This window comes from Pleurodeles waltl, chromosome 12, assembly GCF_031143425.1.
Source record: "Pleurodeles waltl isolate 20211129_DDA chromosome 12, aPleWal1.hap1.20221129, whole genome shotgun sequence".
NCBI lineage: Eukaryota > Metazoa > Chordata > Amphibia > Caudata > Salamandridae > Pleurodeles > Pleurodeles waltl.
In genome coordinates, this window is record NC_090451.1 from 513,423,933 (window position 1) to 513,443,917 (window position 19,985).

The window sequence follows — 19,985 nt, forward strand, 5'->3', positions numbered from 1 at the left end:
TCATTCTGATATCGGCACAGGAACAGTAGAAGGACATCGGGATGCTCAAGCACTTTTCTTGGATAATAATAACTGTTGGCACAATTACTAACACTGCATTACCAAAAACCCAAACCGAGTACCATAACAATAAGTACTGCGACACTAGGGCTGGCTTCACAGAGATTCACTGTTGCACACTACAATTAGAACTGTGGTTGCACTTTTCATGCACAAGGAAGACAAACAAGGGCATTCATTATATGACATATAACGTTCCTGCATGCATAGGGTTAAACTAAAAGGAACAAAAACAATCCAAGAAATACAAATGTCCACTCTGGGTTCAAACAGTTAGGGTGGCACAGTTTGGTTTCATTCTGTGTGTGAAAAACCCTTCAAAAAGCAAATTCCTCAAACCTGAAACACAGGCATGAATGACACAATTTAAATCCAAGAGTTATGCTACTAGAGAAAAAAAAGTCATGTAAATGCTCTTTTAAAATTGCACTGTCACTTTTTGTAGTACTTGAGCTCAAACAGATTTCCTGATGCACATTTAGGCAAGTAACTACAATAATAATGTAGAATGTTCAGAAATGCATTTGTCTCTTCAAGATAAGCACTCTGCCAAAATACGAGGTCTGAAATACAGCAGCTGTTCTAGGAAAGCACAGCGCTCAAAGAACAAACTCCCTGGAGAACACTAGTAATTTAGCTGCAGTCTTTTCCAGAGTGCTGGAGGAATGCCTGGTGTCAGCTGGTACAGGAACGAAGAAAATAATTGCCTCAAATGTCTTGAATACGAGGATGACAGCAGGGGCTGGACTGTCAAGTCAGATGCTAAGATCAGGAAACAAAACAAAGCCAAGCAGGGAGGAATGCTTCACTCCGCTATTTATAGCCAAACAGGAAAGCAGTTGACTTTCCACATGTGGATGAGTCACCACACCCAATTAGAAGCACATGTCTACACCTGCTCACATTAGCAAACAAGCATTGGTAAAACAAGTGTTAACACGTCCTTCTATGTTCATTTATACACATTAGGACTTGTTTTAGGCCGATGAATCTTTTGATCCAGTGGTGAGACACCGTAAGACGAGGTAACTGATCAATATGTCAAGCAATATGTCAATATTGTCATCAACATATATCACCACAATATATTTCAGTTTAGACATTTATTAAAACTGTCGGCGCAACCATGACCTTTCAGTCATGAATAACCACACCTTATTGAAGTTTTGTGAATTTTATTCCCTATTGATTACAATCTAATAGCAGATGCATTAATCTCAAAACCAAGAAGCAAAAGAGCATAGTCCCGATATGGCAATTATAATCGGATTTAGACAATGTGAAGATGACAAACATTAAGCCACAAATCAAATGTTTTAAACAGCATGTACGACGCAGATCAACATTTCACCATGTCAGTCGCGTTCGTCACGTCAGTCAAGGTGAGTCCTAGCCTATCCACTAATTAGCATTGGCATGTTGGACTTCATGCAAAAACAATTTAGAACATCAATTTAGAAAACATCTAACTAGGGCCACTAATTAAAAATACAGCAGTTGGTACCTAGAAAGAAAAAGCAAAGAGACGAATTTCAATAGCATCAGGTATATTTACCCTCCTCTGACTAGGTCAGCATACAGGTTCAGACTTCGTCTTCAGGACATCAGTTGAATCACCGTCAGTCTATCTAGTCTAAGGGCAGGGGACGCTTCCCTCATAAGGAGGAAAGTGAGATGGGGCAACTAAGGGCGAGGATGATTTTATTAAGTTTCAAGTCACCAAACAGAGTGACAGAGTTTCTGGATGCAATTAATATCATTCCCTACCTAGGTCTCTCGAACCCCCTGTGTCATGGGTTTTTATCTACTTTTTACAATACCTTCCCCCAAAATTCTATTGGACAGTCACTTTCCCCATTATCTGTAACCTATCAAATTATACATTAAGTAATGCATTTGTCATCTTGTGATAAATCATAACACTTTGATTGGTCTTCATAATTGACGTTTTTTGTAGGTGGCACATCCGGGGTTACTTCATTCCTTGGCACACTCTTCGGGTCAAAAGTTCTCTTTTCCATGGTTGAACGTCCTTGAAAGTGTCCATATTCTGTTGCAAAATGTATAACTCTATACCAAAGCAGCTAGCATGCGAATGGGAAAAACCATTAATGTAGCAAAAAACGTAGAATAGAATAAATGCTGGGTCATGGCCTTTAGCAAGTCAGCACACTGGAGAAACAGAAAATATGCTTTAATATGAGAGTTGCGCAGCTAGTTCTTCAGCTCACGCTAACTTAAGACTTATGGATTCTAATAAAATGCGATCTTCGTAGGTGTTAATATATTCGATCAATTCATAATGCAAACAATGATTTCTTGTAAATGGCATTAGTATATGCGTACAATAGTTCTTCCATGTTTTAAAATACGTTTCAATGATTAATATTATTAATGCAGCATTGTTAAATATAAGCATTTCACATCTAGAATAGGTAATGTTTTAAACTACACTCTCTCAGTCACTCCTCTGATGACGCTCGTCATCACAAAATTTTCTTTGATCTAGTTTTTCACCTTGCGCATGATACGCATTTCAACATCTTGCCTTTTATGAGAACTCTCCCATATTTCATTGAACATTTTCTCTCTTTCACTTTCTTCATTTCTTCTGGTTCTTTTGGTCCAATTTCTTTTTACTTTGTCATTTATTTTACATATTCCCCATAATCCTAATAGACAAATCATAACAATTAGTGGACCCATCATAATTTTTGCAAGTACCCCATTCCAAATGTTGGTAAACCAGCTTCCCACTCGGGCAATTCCCTTTCCAAATTTCTCCCAAACACCAAGTTCTTTCAAATCCTTCAAATCTGTACTATCTTTAGTAAGGTTAGTAAGCATGCTTCTAATTTTCTTACTGTTATCTGGAATAAATGAGCAACAATGACGCTCATTAAGCATTTTGCAGATCCCTCCACTCTTTGCTAAAAGAATGTCTAAAGCAAGCTGATTTTGAAGAGTCATAGCTCTTTCTGCAGCAAGTTCAGTATCCATCAGGAGTATGGCTCCTGTAAAGTTTGTTAGCATGTTATCCACAATAGTAGACAACTTTTGTATTTTCTTAGAATTCAAGATAACCCCTACTGACGGGATTATGGCTCCAAATATATCACCAATGACAGCCGCCACTGATTCTCGTTTTTGTCTAGAATGTTGTAATTCAGTCGTTTTAGGTATTTGTTTTAAGTCATCAATCTGGTATATCTTTGGGAACACTATCCCCAAATAACATGTCCCATACCATCCCTTAGGGAGACGGTAATAAGCATTCAGCCCACAAATATAATAGATTCCAGGAATCGCTGGATCTTGTCCATTTAACATAAAGGTCCATTTACTCTGAAACAAAAACACATGCCTACACTCACTCGTACCTACAAACAAATTGTCTTGATCAGATTTTGGTCTATATACACAGAGCCTACCTACGTGTAATGCATCTATAGCTAATTTACCTTGTGTTTTGATTGCAGTATAAGCATAATCATTTGCATAGGTGTGTTTTTCTAATCCTTTTTCTAACCTTTCTTTTAGTATTTTGCGTCTATCATCTGTGTGATCTAGAAAGCTCTTTTCTACAGGCGACAATAAGCAAGTCAAATTGTTGCGATGTGCATAAGCAGTTCCAAATGTAAGTGTTGGCTCAAAGAATCCTCTAACTATCTTTATATCATGCTCTTTAGCTAACGTATTCAAAAATTCAATCACAGGCACAAAAGAAAACACAACATCTAAATTTGAATAAAAGTATTGCACATGCTCTTGATTATAGAATCTTGTTAGTAACAAGCTGCAACTAATTCCATAAGTAAGTGGAAGGCTATGATAAGTAACTCCCTCCTGCACAGATGAAGGAATTTTAGTACATACATAACAGTCTTTCGCATCCATTGTTTCCACATATTCGTTCAATAAGCGATAGAAGACATTAGTAGAAAGCTCCCCTTTTGCATTAGTTCCCTCATGCATATGTCTTGCATCCTGCTCAAATTTCTCCCAAGGTGTTAGTTTAGTAGTAGTCTCAGGTTTTGAAGTTGCGCTAATCGTTTCTTTCTCTCTCCATGGCATTCCCACAATCACTCCTACAACCATTATTGCACACACAACACCCATTATAAGACCTAACCAACCACACACTTTACTTCCTTTGCTACTATAAGCCATGTTTGTATAGAATCAGAATAGCAGATCAACAATCAACTCTGAGGAAAACTTCTCCTTTTTTTTTTTTCTTTGTATAATTTCAGCGACTTCACTCACTCCAGGACCCTTTTCGTCAATTCAGGTTAGCAGCTTGTCACAATCAGGTTTCTTTTAAGTCAAATCCGGTTTTAATGTCACTTTCAGTAAGTTTCTAGAGTCTCTTTTCTTTAGTTTATAAATTTTTCAAACTTAGCCAAGTCTTCCTTGAGTTTTGTTCAGGTACCGTAGTACTGGCCTGGTACTTCTCGATCAAAACAGAATGCTAGGAATTCTTGTTGCCATTCAGATGTTGTAGCATACGCCCATTCAGGACCTGTATATCTTCTGTTCGCAATTCTTTTCCTCTTTACTCGTCGTTCTCCTTGTTGTTCTCCTTCACTCAGATCATCAGCTTGTGTGGTATCACTTTCTTCTATTATGGTGTCGTTTGATACCTCTTTTATTTTAAGATGCGATTTGTCTGGCCAATTATCGCCTCTATGTGTCTTTTCTCGACGCTTTCCTTCAGGATGTTGGACAGCACCCTCCTCTTGTGATATGGTGTTTTCTCTTGACGGACCTGCAACTGGTTCGGGAGATTCTGATACGTTTTGATTTGTATCTATAGTTTCTTCTTCTCTTTCTTCTTCTGGTTCAGTGTTGGGTTCAGATTCTAACCCGTATTCGTCTACTTCTGGGAGAACCTCTCCTTGGCTTAGTTCTCCTGCTGCCTCTTCTGAGATAGGCACTCTGTCACCTCTCTCTCGAGCTCATTGATAGCTTGAGGGACAAGGCTGTTCTCAGTGGGCTCTTCCGCAGTCTCAGTTCCTTCTTGACTGATCTCTGACCCTGAGACTTCTCTTCCTGAAGTTGCTGTACCAGAAGCTTCAAGTTCCTCTTCAACAGGACACGTTACCCTTTTCGTGTGACTGGCATGTATCCAGTTGGGAACCCCGGCACATTTCACAGCAGTGGTGGTCGTCAATATTACTTGATACAGCCCTTTCCAGCTTGGCTCTAGACACGACTTTCTCACGTGCTTCTTGACAACCACCCAATCTCCAGCTTGCAGAGAGTGCCCTGGATCGCCAATTGGTGGCAACACGTTAGCTTCTACCTGGTGAGAAAAAGAGCGAATCACATCAGCCAAACCTTTGCAGTAATCCAACACCATTTCATCCGTAATATTCACTAGTGCATTTGCAGGTACTGCTGGTAATCTCATTGCTCTGCCCATGAGGATTTCATGGGGGGATAGTCCCGTTCTCTCGTCTGGGGTATTTCTCATAGACATCAGTACTAGAGGTAAGGCATCTGGCCACTTCATGTTTGTCGCTGCACACATTTTTGCTATTCTTGATTTCAGAGTACCATTCATCTGATCAACTAGTCCTGATGCTTCAGGGCGATAGCTACAATGCAGCTTTTGTTCAATGTTGAGTGCGGCACACAGAAGTTTAATCACCTCATTGTCAAAGTGTCTTCCCCTATCTGATTCTATAGAAACCGGGAACCCGAACCTTGGTAAGACTGTCATTCCTACGTGTGGGATATGCCTCAATCCAATGACTGAAAACACACACAATTACCAACACGTACTTCAATCCTCCACAAACAGGCATTTAGATAAAATCCATTTGCATTTTGTTGAATGGACCTCCAGCTCTCCCAATGTGGCTCAAAGTTACCACAGTTCCTTTTCCAGCGTTCATCTGTTGACAGATGACGCATCTGTGACAAGTGATTTCTGCGGCATGTCTGAATTTAGGATTGAACCAATCAATTTTAAAGGACCTGATCATGGCATCCCTTCCTAGATGTGCCTGTCCATGATATAGCCGAGCAAACTGTGACAAAAGGCTATTCGGCAGGACCAGTTTTCCCTCTTCTGAAACCCATAAGTCATCAGCTCTTTGTACACATTTGCATTCTCTGCCAAGAGCGTTTCTCCTCCTTACTCGCACAACCTTGTAATGTTTTCAGCTCATCTAAGGTATCAACTACTCGTAATGCCATATTCAACTGTGTGTCATTCTCAGATTGTGGTAACAATTCCCATTGTTCTTTAAACGATATACAGTTTAATGCACAAAACCTTGCAACTTGAGCTGCATATCCGTTTCCCATGGACACAAAATCTTGTGACCTGATGTGAGCACTGCACTTTACCACGGCAATATCTTGAGGTAACTGAATTGCATGCAACAAATCTCTTATTTGTTCACCATTTTTTACAGGGGAACCAGAGGAAGTCATAAAACCCCTCTGCGACCAAAGTTGGCCAAAGTCATGCACAATTCCAAATCCGTATCTGCTGTCAGTATAGATAGTCACTTTCAAATTTACAGCTGCGTGGCATGCCTTAGTGAGGGCAATTAATTCTGCCACTTGTGCAGAGAACACTCTCTCGAGCCAGGAGGCTTCGAAAATGCCAGTTATGGTACATACTGCGTAACCGGCTCTTAGTATTCCGGCAGAGTCTCTAAGACAGGACCCATCAACGAACATAATGCAGTCATTTTCTTTCAATTGAGTGTCCTGAATATCTGGGCGAGGTTTGGTGCATAACTCTGTCACCTCAAGACAATCATGTTCAAATTCTTCCCCGTCTTTGACTTCAGCGTTTTCATTAGGAAGCAAGGTTGCCGGGTTCAGCACAGTGCATCTTTGAAGGGTGACATTTGGCGACCCCAATATGACCGTTTCATATCTGGTTAGACGTGCATTTGTCATGTGTTGAGTCTTAGTTTGTGCCAAAAGAATTTCAACTGAATGTGGAACCATTACTGTCAGTGGGTATCCCATGACTATGCCTTCGCATTGTAAAATGTTCTGACCAACTGCTGCAACTGCCCGCAAACAACCCGGTAAGGCTGCTGCGACAGGGTCCAAAGTAGCTGAAAAATATGCTACACGGCGATTTGCATCTCCGTGGACCTGTGTTAAGACAGACAAAGAACAAGCATCACGTTCATGACAAAACAACAGAAAAGGCTTTTCGTAGTCTGGCATTCCCAATGCTGGTGCCCTGCACATGCATTCTTTTAATTCTACGAATGACTCAAGCTCCTCTTTTGACAAAGTTATTGTGTATGGCTCATCTTTGACTTCTTTTCCTGTCAATTTTATCAATGGCTTTGAGATGATTGAGAAGTTGGGTATCCACTGGCGACAGTAGCCCACCATCCCCAAAAACATCCTGAAATCTCTTTTTGTCGTTGGAGGATTCATTTGTAAAACTGCTGTTATTCTTTCCTTTGATATTCTTCTGGACCCTTTCTCAATCAAATGTCCCAAGTATTTCACTTCTTTCTGACAATATTGTAATTTTCTGGGCGACACCTTGTGCCCATTCTTTCCCAGATGATTTAATAATGCAATGGTATCGTATTTACAACTGTCTCTGGTTTTGGATGCAATCAACAAATCATCGATGTACTGCACAAGAGTTGAATTAAAAGGCAGTACAAGGGGTTCCAAATCCTTCTTCAATATCTGATTGAAGATGGATGGTGACTCTGAGAACCCTTGTGGAATTCTGCACCAACTGTACACCTTATCCAGGAATTTAAAACTGAACAAAAATTGGTTATCTTCATGGAGAGGTATCGAAAAGAAGGCTTGTGACAGGTCGATTACAGTGAACCATTCAGCATCACAGGGGACCTGGAACATTATTACCGCTGGGTTAGGTACCACAGGGCAGCATTTTATCACAATTTCATTTATTTTTCGGAAGTCTTGCACAATTCGAACCTTCCCACAGGGCTTCTTTAAGCCCATGATGGGTGAGTTACATGGACTGCTCAAGACTTCTTTCAAGACTCCCTGTCTAAGAAAATCTGCAATTATTTGTGACACCTCAATGAGGACATCTTGGGTCATGTGATACTGTGACACTTGTGGGAACACTGCATTTGGTTTGATCTGGACCTTAACTGGTTCTACCCCTTTTATTAATCCAACTTCCTTCCCAGTCAAATCCCACACTTTCTCTGTCACTGTCCCTTGTAATTCAACAGGTAGGTCAATCAAGGTATGCATTGGAAACAAAGTAATCAAAGGGTAATCTTCATTTGTCCCTGTTTCTTCCTCTATGAGATGACTGTCATCTCCTTCATCGTCACTGTTTGTCTGCACCTCAATTCCATCATTGGAACAGGTAATCGAACATTTTGTCTTACACAGTAAGTCCCTTCCTAGTAAGGATACTGGACTTGAATCGCATACAACAAATCTATGCAGCCCTTGGAAGTTGCCAATCTCAACTTGCACCGGATCAGTAATTTGGTTAGTCAGATATTGATTTGCCACCCCAACCACTCGTATGGTTCGCCCTGAAAGAGGTAATCGTGGGACTTCTGCGCTTCGAACTGTAGAGCATGTAGTTCCTGTCTCAACCAAAAACGAAACGCTATAGCCCATTACTTTTCCCTCTACGTATGGCCTCTCTGATCTACCTCTAAGGATGCTGCAAGCCTGCACTCTTTACTGTCTGAGCTGTCATCTGACCAATCCTCATTCATGCCATTTTCACCTCGCAAAGGGAATTGTTGTACAGTGTTATTTTGACTTGTTACCTGACCTGTGACCTGCTGAGGAAGCATCACCTGTTGCTGTCCCATCGGAGCTATTGGTAATTGCATTTGCTGTCTAGGCACCATGGGAATCTGCTGCTGCAGTGGTTGCATTGGTATGGACTGAAAACGTGGCATTTGTATTTGCTGCATAGGCTGTACCCCTTGCATTTGTACCAAATTATTCTGAAAATTCGGATTTTGATGTCTTATCTTTGGGCCTCGTAGATTTTGTAATGTACCGACATTAGTGCTCTGCTGAACTGCACCATCCTGCACCACATTCGGACACTCCCGTTTCCAATGCCCCACGCCCCCACACGCGTGGCATGGCGACATCTTTTTCACTCCTTGTACGTCATTTTGAATAACAACATTATTCATATCCGAACCGCGGTTCACAAACCCTCGACCTCTGCCTCTCGGCTGAGCCTGAAACACACCATTCATTTGCAGTTGCTGTTGTATCATTTGCTGAACTCCATTTCCCTGTATTCCTGCCTGTGCAGCCCTTATCTGCATCACCATCACTTTCTCTTTCAACTTTTTCTGCTTCAACTCAATTTTGTCACTACGGTATTTCGCATACTGCAGCACCTCATCAATCGGCTTTGCTTGCCAACAAATCAAATAATTCTTAATCATCTGGCTAACTTCCGGTCTCAGCCCTTCAACGAATCTAAACACAAGGTGGTTCATGTCCTTCGGTTCAATCGTTTCAGTACCACTGTAATGCTTCAACGCTTTCAACAATCTCTCATAATAAGCATGTATCGACTCTTTGACCTCTTGAGAGGTCCGGTCGATTTTCTGCCAATCAGTCACCTTCGGCGACACCTTTTGCTTCAGAAATTCAATCACTTTATGATAATATTTCATCACCTCTTCTGAAGGCGCTCCGGTCACCTTATCTCTTGCCGGCTCCTTTGTCGGCCAATCTACTCCTCTTTTGCACTCGAGCCACAAATCTGGCGGAACAATGATTTCAAACAAGGTATTCAAATCTTCCCAGAGACACTTTGCAAGCTTCACAAACCTATCCGTTTGTTGATACCACTCGATCGGCTTCTCTCTTAACCTAGGATAGTCATTTGTAAAAGATAGGATGTCTCCTCTAGTCCATGGCACATGTACTAAAACACCACCAGCCGTCTCTCTCATAGGCAGTATTTTTACTGAATCCAGATTAGGTGAGGTCCTAGCTTGATTAGACCCTGGACCATCACTCTTTCCCTTATCTCTTTTCTTTGTCCATCTGCCTTCCCATTTCTCCAAGGCACCCCAAATTTGTGCACTCTGCAACAATTCTCTCAAATGTGCCTTCATGCCTGCAGATCTCATGTGTTCGAAATCTTTTGAATCGAAATCTAACTGTAACTCCTTTTTAAATGTTTAGTGTTTCCAATGTCGATATTGTATTTGTCCGCTAAGTTTGCCAATCTCTGATGTACTTTGCCTACCTCCTTAGTGATTTTAGGACACAAATATCTCAATTCTGCCTCTGTGTATGATTCCAATCTATTTACTCCCATTGTCCCTTCTACTAACTCGGCAGCTTCTGCCCCTAATCGTACAAAGTTCAAGTATTCATCTTGTTTCTCTTTCTCAGGTTCGACTGTGGTGGCCACTGTAGTCTTTTGTGAAGTATAGGTTTTTTCTAACCATTCGTTTAACTGTTGTACTGTAAATCCCTGCAGTGAAATGTTCCCTGCATGTATCATTGCAGAATGCAAGGTATTTGTGCTCATAGTCTGGGGAGTTAAAACTCCTAACCCTGCTTGACGCATTGCTTCGAAAGGTGCCCCCACTGGACTAATGTCCATTAGGGGTCTTGGTGGCTCATTTACTTGCTCTCCAGGGGCCATTATCTGTGGAGTTCCCATAGGCCCTCCTCTTATCGCATCCTGTGTCATCACTCCCTGATCACACACCCCTGTTTTACCTTGTGCATATAACGGCACTGGGGGACCAACAGTAATAGGTAGCGATATAGCGGCAGGTGTCTGACCTGGACCCAGACTCCTTGGAGCAGTAACACCATAAGTCTGTTCCAATGTCCCTGGAACCGGTACTAATGGTGGTCCCGCTACGGGATTATACCCTGGTATCAACTGTGGGGGTTGTTGAGACATTAATTTCGGAGTCGATTCAATCTGTATTAGTTTTGGCTTTGTGTATATCGGGTCTGGCGGCACTATCAAGTTTGTAGTAGTCTCCAGCACTGGAACATCAGGGTAGATTCTCTTTATCTGCGGTGGAGGTTGCAACTGTATCGGCATGTCGGGTGCAGTGGGTACACTGACACCATTCTCTGTCAAAGCTGTATCGCTAGTCTGTGCTGTATCAGTAACTCCCTTTTCTTTCGTCTGGTTCCCAGGATCCAAGCTAGTGCTTGGAGCGCTGTCGCTCACCACATACGGTGGTGGACGATCATGTAATAACCTATCCATAAATTCCTCATCATCTGAATCATCGTCTTCTTCCCAGGATCTTTTATTTTCTTTAGATTTACCTGAGTCTTTATCAGTTTTACAGGAGGCTTTCTTTCCTTGTGTTTCTTCTCCCTGAGTTATTGCCGGGAATAACTTCAACCCATCTACAATTCCCCTTCTCCACATTTTGCTCTCGTTGTCCCACCTAGCTTCTGCATAACATTTTTCTGCCCTTTTCAGCCTTCTCTGAAACCTTTCTTGTCTGTGTTTAAGAGCCATTAAGTCCCAAATTGCTAAAGCCTCATATTGTGCCGGTCTTGGAGGTGGCTGTTGTGTACTTAACATCCACCTCAGATTTTCTAGTACCTTTGGATTGAACGTCCCATGTTCTGGAAACGCTAAACACCCTTCTTTCTCTGTTAATTTGCGCCACTGTTTCATCCATAAACAAGGCGCGACACCTTTTTCTTCCATAACCGTATGAGCTGGAGTACCCTCAGGTGGTGTAGGTTCCCCATCAGTTGCTACAATATATACATCTCCCTTTAGAGCGCTTTTGAATGCTTTGACAAAATTCATTTTTGTAATTTTATTGATCTGTATTTAATCAGAAATGGCTTAATCCCCAGGACACTCTTCACCCGCCCTTTCTTAACCTATTTGCCTCTCACGGACGGCAGCCAATCCGTGCGCGACCCCTCTCGATATCTGACCTATCTCAGCGCGGCACCACTGACGTCACACTCACACACACAGCAGCTGACAAAGTCTTGCGGCTTGTCCGCTCCTCACTGACCCTTACAATTCACACAGACTAATGCAAAATTATTGCAAGCACCTTAAAAGACAACACAAATCTGTCGGTTTACTACAGGAAGGGTAACACATTCGCTTCAGAACTTTACGGAGATTTCACTTGAAGCCTCGGACGCTACTCTCTCCTTATCAGTTCCCGCATACGCAGCAGAATTCGACCCGCTAATTCTTCTCTCGACTTGTCAATGACTCCTTCTAGTGCACTTTAGTATTTGTCAAATCTCCATCGAAGTTTTCATTCATGCGCTATGACTCAAACTCGACTTGTCAACCACGCCCGATTGACCTACTAAACCGCACAGATTACAACATAAACCACATTTATCTTCATACTCCGGAACCTTAGACCTTAACAGGTCCGTACACAATAACCAACCACGTGGGTACTTTTGAGCAACAAGCGCTACATTCATATGAAGTACGCCGACTTCCCTACTCTCATACTGTGGAGTACGCCTACTCCTGCTAAACAACACTTAATTTGACCTAAATACACACAAATTTCCACAACCTCCTGCAAGATGCATAAGCTTTAGGCAAGCGCAAAGACCCTAACTACTCATACTATGGCGCCGAGAACATTCCCAACTTCATTTAGGCAGGCTCCGAGATCCCAGGAAAGCCATGGCGAACTTAGCAACCCATCATACCTCCAAATTGCATTATCACAGAAAAACAAATTAAACAATGAATCTCCGTCTTAGGGCCCCCAAGGGCCAAACCGTCGCTCTGCTACCAGAACTGTTAACGCGTCCTTCTATGTTAATTTATACACATTAGGACTCGTTTTAGGCCGATGAATCTTTTGACCCAGTGGTGAGACACCGTAAGACGAGGTAACTGATCAATATGTCAAGCAATATCTCAATAATGTCATCAACATATATCACCACAATATATTTCAGTTTAGACATTTATTAAAACTGTCGGCGCAACCATGACCTTTCAGTCATGAATAACCACACCTTATTGAAGTTTTGTGAATTTCATTCCCTATTGATTACAATCTAATAGCAGATGCATTAATCTCAAAACCAAGAAGCAAAAGAGCATAGTCACGATATGGCAATTATAATCGGATTTAGACAATGTGAAGATGACAAACATTAAGCCACAAATCAAATGTTTTAAACCGCATGTACGACGCAGATCAACATTTCACCATGTCAGTCGCGTTCGTCACGTCAGTCAAGGTGAGTCCTAGCCTATCCACTAATTAGCATTGGCATGTTGGACTTCATGCAAAAACAATTTAGAACATCAATTTAGAAAACATCTAACTAGGGCCACTAATCAAAAATACAGCAGTTGGTACCTAGAAAGAAAAAGCAAAGAGACGAATTTCAATAGCATCAGGTATATTTACCCTCCTCTGAATAGGTCAGCATACAGGTTCAGACTTCGTCTTCAGGACATCAGTTGAATCACCGTCAGTCTATCTAGTCTAAGGCCGAGTGACAGAGTTTCTGGATGCAATCGATATCATTCCCTACCTAGGTCTCTCGAACCCACTGTGTCATGGGTTTTTATCTACTTTTTACAATACCTTCCCCCAAAATTCTATTGGACAGTCACTTTCCCCATTATCTGTAACCTATCAAATTATACATTAAGTAATGCATTTGTCACCTTGTGATAAATCATAACACTTTGATTGGTCTTCATAATTGACGTTTTTTGTAGATGGCACATCCGGGGTTACTTCATTCCTTGGCACACTCTTCGGGTCAAAAGTTCTCTTTTCCATGGTTGAACGTCCTTGAAAGTGTCCATATTCTGTTGCAAAATGTATAACTCTATACCAAAGCAGCTAGCATGCGAATGGGAAAAACCATTAATGTAGCAAAAAACGTAGAACAGAACAAATGCTGGGTCATGGCCTTTAGCAAGTCAGCACACTGGAGAAAGAGAAAAATATGCTTTAATATGAGAGTTGCACAGCTAGTTCTTCAGCTCACGCTAACTTAAGACTTATGGATTCTAATAAAATGCGATCTTCGTAAGTGTTAATATATTCGATCAATTCATAATGCAAACAATTATTTATTGTAAATGGCATTAGTATATGCGTACAATAGTTCTATGTTTTAAAATACGTTTCAATGATTAATATTATTAATGCAGCATTGTTAAATATAAGCATTTCACATCTAGAATAGGTAATGTTTTAAACTACACTCTCTCACAAGCATTGATAAAACCAATTGTGTAACACAGCACATTATGTTTACTTAGGAATATGAAGGTTTAACCAAGAACAGAGATATGATTTAACCCTAAACCCTGGGTATGCTGACAGATAACACTGGAGGCACCTTGGGGATTCCTGACATGAGTGAGGCAGGATCTTGTGAACAACAGTTTGCCTACTTCAAAGGCCAAACTGGGTATAAGTAGTGGACCCAAAACCCCTGATTTTTCTATGACTTCTGCATCAAGAGGAACCTCTGCCAAGGAGAAGAGCTGTAGGAGGAGTACTACCCCTTTGTCTGTGAGTATGCTTTTCTTGGTTGGCCTGCAGTTGCTGCTTCTCCCTTTGAGAGGACAAAGAGTGGACTTTGCTGTGTTTTTCTGCTTGTGAAGTGTCTCCAAGGGCTTGGACTGAGCTTGCCTCTTGTTCAGGCCCATCAAAGACTTCCTCTTCCAGCACCTGCACTCTCTTGCTGAGACTCCTACCCTGCCAAATGGTGCCTAATGCAGTCCCAGGGCCCTTGAAAGGAGAAGCTGGTGGAACCAAAACTGAAATCCACATGCACGAGCTGGGCAGGAGAAAAATCAACACCGCACCTGCTTCGTGAATGAAAAATCGACGCAGTAGCTGCGAAATCGATGCACCATCCACTTGCGGGTGCCAAAATCTGTGCATCACCCACACAGCATGGCTCTTCACCACCGTTCACCTGAATTCCGCATGCATTGTCGCCAGGTGTCAAAATCATTGTAGACCTGCGCTGACCCGAGGTTGCCTGTCCGGAAATCGACGCATCGCTCTTCTGAAGGAGAGAAAAACGGTGCATCGCCTACCCGACTAGAGAAGAAACGGCACATGGCATCACTTGCGAAGAAGGAATCAATGCATTGCTGACTTTTCTGTCGCACGCTCACCCGTGCAGCTTTATTTTTGACGCAAACCAGGTACTTTGTGTAAAAATAACATATCCATTGATTTCTATGGATTAAGACTTATTTCATTTAAAAAGTCATAACTTAGCTTGCGTATGTTGGATCTTCAACATTTTGGTCTTATTTGCTTTAGATAAATATTGGCTATTTTTCTAAAATGGTGTTTTGTCACTTTTATGGTGTTTTCACTGTATTACTGTGTGCGCTAGTACAAATACTTTCACATTGCCTCTAAGATAAGTCTGACTGCTTGTGCCAAGCTACCAAGGGGGTGAGCATGGTTAGCCTAGGTGTGTATCTCCCTTACCCTGACTAGAGTGAGGGTCCCTGCTTGGACAGAGTGCATACTGACTGCCAATAGGAGACCCCATTTCTAACAATCATGCTGTGAAAACCCTACCCATTCTACACCAGATCATTAGGTGGAAATGTCCAGTCCCTACTAATGGCCATACTGGAATTTTATAACATGGTGTACACAGACCAAAACCTGATAGAGCAGATAGGATAGTACCAGGGCCTTGTGGTTTCAGTTCTAAACATTACCTGCTGGAGTGAGAGGACTGCTGTCAACTCTCAGGCCAGCATCACATGAATCCTGACTACTGCATTCTCCCCAACTGTTATTGTTAAGAAATATGTTTGAATTCCAAGCAATATCTTGTACGTTGTTTATAATGTCCGAGAACCTTTTTATGGCTTCCCATAGGATATTAGAAACAATTAATAGCTAGTTTGTTTTTGGAATGGAGTACTCATTTTCTTTTTTTTTGTTCTTCACTACCAATTAGTTGATTAATTTTAAAGTTTTAATAAGGCAAATTCAGCCTTTTTTCTGATTTCTCTCTGGGATCGTAGTTCTTTACCACTTTGCATTTGGAAGGAAAATGGTAATAATGAGTAGTTAGGATTTCTGCCTATACTTCCTGTTTCTGACTATTTATCTTTCAGTTGTAATGGCTGAAGAAACATATACGAGTACAAACTCTCAAATGAAGAAAACAGAGAGGCTCCTCAAATATACCCTTGGATGATGATGTGTGTACAGATGATGACTGTGAGATTCCACTGGACATGTTTCTTCATCAAGAGTAGGTTTCTGACTAGTCAGAGTAATAGTATCTGAGAAATCCCTCATCATTAGCCTTTTTAAACTTCATTTTTGCTAAATGAAGATTGCTTGTGTATGGTCTTGCACAGCATTTCATTATGCAGCTGACAATAAAAAAAAAAAGGTATCCTTATTTAGTGCTAAAGTGCGGTAGATAGTTATCAGGGCGCTTTGCCACAGAAGAGGACATTGCAGCACTCCGTAGGGGATATGTGGTGCAGCTGCTGTCAAGACTTGAAATACTAAGCAGTACACATGTTGGCTGACCGCAGCCAGTTCATTCTCCATCCCATTATTAAACAGGCGTAGTCAATCTACAATTCACTCCAGATGGAACAAACTGGCCTGGTATTTCACCAAACCCAACAACAATGTGAAAATTATGGAATACCTGATATTGTCTGTTACAGCAAATTGTAAAACAAAATCCAAAGCAATTCAGAAAAAGGGAATAGGAAAGAAGATTAAAATATTGAGTTCTACGAAAACTGATAGCAACTTCATTCCCATCTTCTGTCTTGGTATACTCAACCATTCTCTGTAACCTTCAATGTAGTTGTGCCTGTGCTGAAGACCGAACTGATGAAGGGAGGTCCCACAAAAGGTTTTCTCGAGCCCTCGGTGAATACATCAAAGAAGCAAGAATGCATTTATTAGAAATGGAAAGTAAATCCATTAAAGGGCCTTCGGGATCACAGAAGTCATTTCTGCTTTCCTTGACCTAAAAAGACGTATCTGTGGGGAATTAACAAACTCAAAAGCTAATACAAAAGTATCTTTAAGGCATTATTTTTTCCTCTCATTATTTAACTTTTCTTTTTCTACTTTTTCCCACACGTTTAGTGTTCCAGGTCGACCCCTTTTTGAAGAGATGATTTTTCCGCCCTCGTACAAGGAGAATTCACCCAAGGAAAAAATGTTGCTGCAGTTGGCAGAGAATTTCTGGAGACAGTATACGCATATTTATCCTGACCGTGAACCGCTCTTTATGTGTCCAGTAAATGAGTGTGGCATAGAGGTGAGGATGGCCAGATACGTGCATTACATGATTGTTGGAGTTAAAAAAGTGAGGTGAGGAAAGAAGTAATGAATAAGATGCAGTGAACATGAAATAAGTGGGTCTGAAGAAATGAGACCTGATTAATATGCAGGGGCGGCTCCTCCATTAGGGCGGAGGAGCGTTGCCGCCCGCCAGCAGCGCCAGCTGCAAAACCTTTAAATGAAAACGATAATAACCTTAGTTTATTATCGTTTTCTTTTAAAAGGGCAGGGCCACGGGGTGATGAGCAGTGAGTGGGAGTGCACAGCATTCCCCCTCACTAAGCATATATGTTTTGCCGGCCGTCTCAGGCCAACCAAACACACATGCGCAGAAGGCTCTCTCCAGCCAAGCAACACAGTTGTCGGGGTGAAGAGAGCCTGCACAGGCTCCCAGTCTGCCTGGGAGCACCGTAGCTGGGCGCTCCCACCCAATCATGACACTGCTTTGAGCAGTGTCATGATTGGCCGCAGGGCAGGCTGGGAGACTGTGCATGCAGCGACAAAGCAGAGGAGCAGAGCGGCGTGGCGGCGTTCAGGTAAGTGTTTTTTTTAATTTAATGTTTATTCCCCCTCTCCCCGCGTGCCACCCCACCCCTTCTGCGCCCCGCAAGCCACTCCTGTTAATAGTTGAAAATGCAAAACATGAGACCTTAAATAGAGGAAAGGCCATAATTAACAAAAAATAAGAAATGAGGACAGACATTTTTTATTTGTAATGTGAATGTTTATAGTTCCTAGAAAAGAATGTGTCTTTCAGTTGTACATTTTCCCTTCATACGAGTTTTATGGCTATGTTCAATCAATGCAAGAATTATGTTACACGATGTGCACTATATAACTTGTGCAAAGGCATGTTAAATCCACTTTAGGGACAAATATAAACTTTAAGAAAACATGTTTGAGTTGTGGGTCTGTTAACTTTATTAGGTTACCCAACCCGTTGGTATGGTGGCCATTTGTTACATTTTATGGCCCTAAGATCACTATGCTGCTTGGTCAGATGAGGTATTGCACTATACCCAAGGCTGTCTCCTGTACACAAAGAGAGCTTACCTTAACAAAGCCTGCCTGAAAGCTACGAATGTGCAAAATAGGCAAAGGATACGAAGCTGTCAATGGTTTGACACCAGCACCCGTGACATCCTCTTCTGTTTGCCAACTCCCCATGCACCAGTACCTATTCCTTTATCCCACAAATGCACCTGCCCAGCACACTCTCTGTTCGGGAACACCTAGAGCCTCAGGCCCGCCTTGTCTCTGATAAATGAAATTGCTAAAAGAAACCGGCTTATACCAAAAACAACAAATGGAATAGTACTAGATCTCAAGAATCTAGCCGCTTCGTTATAGTTTGATTCCTACGTTCCTGCAAATAGGTCGAATCCATTTCCTCCTTAGTTTGTCATAAGCTTTGCAGGTTAAGAGAACATGATCCGCCGTTTCAGAGGTCTCCATATTACACAACCCACATGTCGCCTCGTGTCTTCTCCCACTCTGGGGGCCCCATTTGGAAGTAAAAGCCCTGACCTGGAGAATCCCATATCGAAACTTCATAAATAGTACTTTTGCTCGCCTGGGTTGGATAGTATCTATCCATTCCTCAGCTCTCGGTATTGGTTTAATATCCAGTGAACTTGAGGTCAGTCTACCTAAGTCCTTGCTGTGGGGGGGGCTGATTAGAGAGAAGTCCCAATATACTTGCTTTAATCGAATCTTAGATTGTGTTGTGAGTGTATGCGGTTCTTCCCAATAGGATTTCAGCCCTAAATTGTAGAACCAATGCCTTATGTGGTGGAGCCACGGAAGGGAGATGGTCTTGTCCAGGTCCATGATCTCGATTAGTACTTGCCTATATTGGATCAGTTCAGGAGTTGTCCAAAGTCTACACCAGTAAAGCAATGGCCTCAGGGCTGCCAATTTACCTATTTGTTTCATATTAATATCATAAGTTAGAGGAATCAATGGAGTAGATGGAGGCAATACCAATACCCCCCTCATGAAATTGTTTTCCTGGGTTACCAGCAGGGTTAAGTTTGTGGTTCCCCAGAGCTCAGCACCATATAAGGCAGCAGCCTGTGCTTTGTACCTATAGATCTCAAATACTGGTGAAACTATCCTGGATCTTGAGCTTTTATAATTTTTGCTAATCGCCATGGAACTGTGGACTAAGGAGATTGCAGCTTTATTGACGTGCGGCGCCCATGACAGCTTGGCGTCCAACAATATCCCTAGATAGTTAAAGTTTTTTTCTCGTTCCAATTCCTGCCCTCTAATCAGAATGTTTCTCTTGAGTGCTTTATGGGGGTTGACGGTCAGATATTTAGTCTTATTTGTGTTTTATTTCTAGTCCCTTCGAGCTGCAGTACTCACTAAATTTCCCTAGTAGGGTTTGCAAGCCCATGGGAGTTTGAGATATTAAGATGGTATCGTCTGCAAAAAGGAGGGCAGGGACTGGATCACCATTCAGTCTTGGCGAGTCATGGTTACTCTGTTTTAGGTATTCAACCAGATCATTAATATATAATGAAAAGAGAGTTGGGGCAAGCACACAACCCTGCCTCACCCCCCTCTTGATGGGTATTGGGTCTGTCAACTCTCCCTTTGGACCCCACCGAACCTTTGCAAATGTGTTTTTGT

At 41.8% G+C, this 19,985-nt stretch overlaps 1 protein-coding gene across 2 annotated transcripts in view; it reads left to right on the forward strand.

Moving 5' to 3' along the window:
- Nucleotides 1–19,985, forward strand: part of DRC7 (dynein regulatory complex subunit 7) — a 156,989-nt gene that overhangs the window by 10,948 nt on the left and 126,056 nt on the right. For both annotated transcript variants that reach the window (XM_069217357.1, XM_069217358.1), the window contains exon 3: nt 17,151–17,325. In XM_069217357.1, coding sequence (XP_069073458.1) covers nt 17,151–17,325 — 175 coding nt within the window. The remainder of the gene's footprint in view (nt 1–17,150; nt 17,326–19,985) is intronic.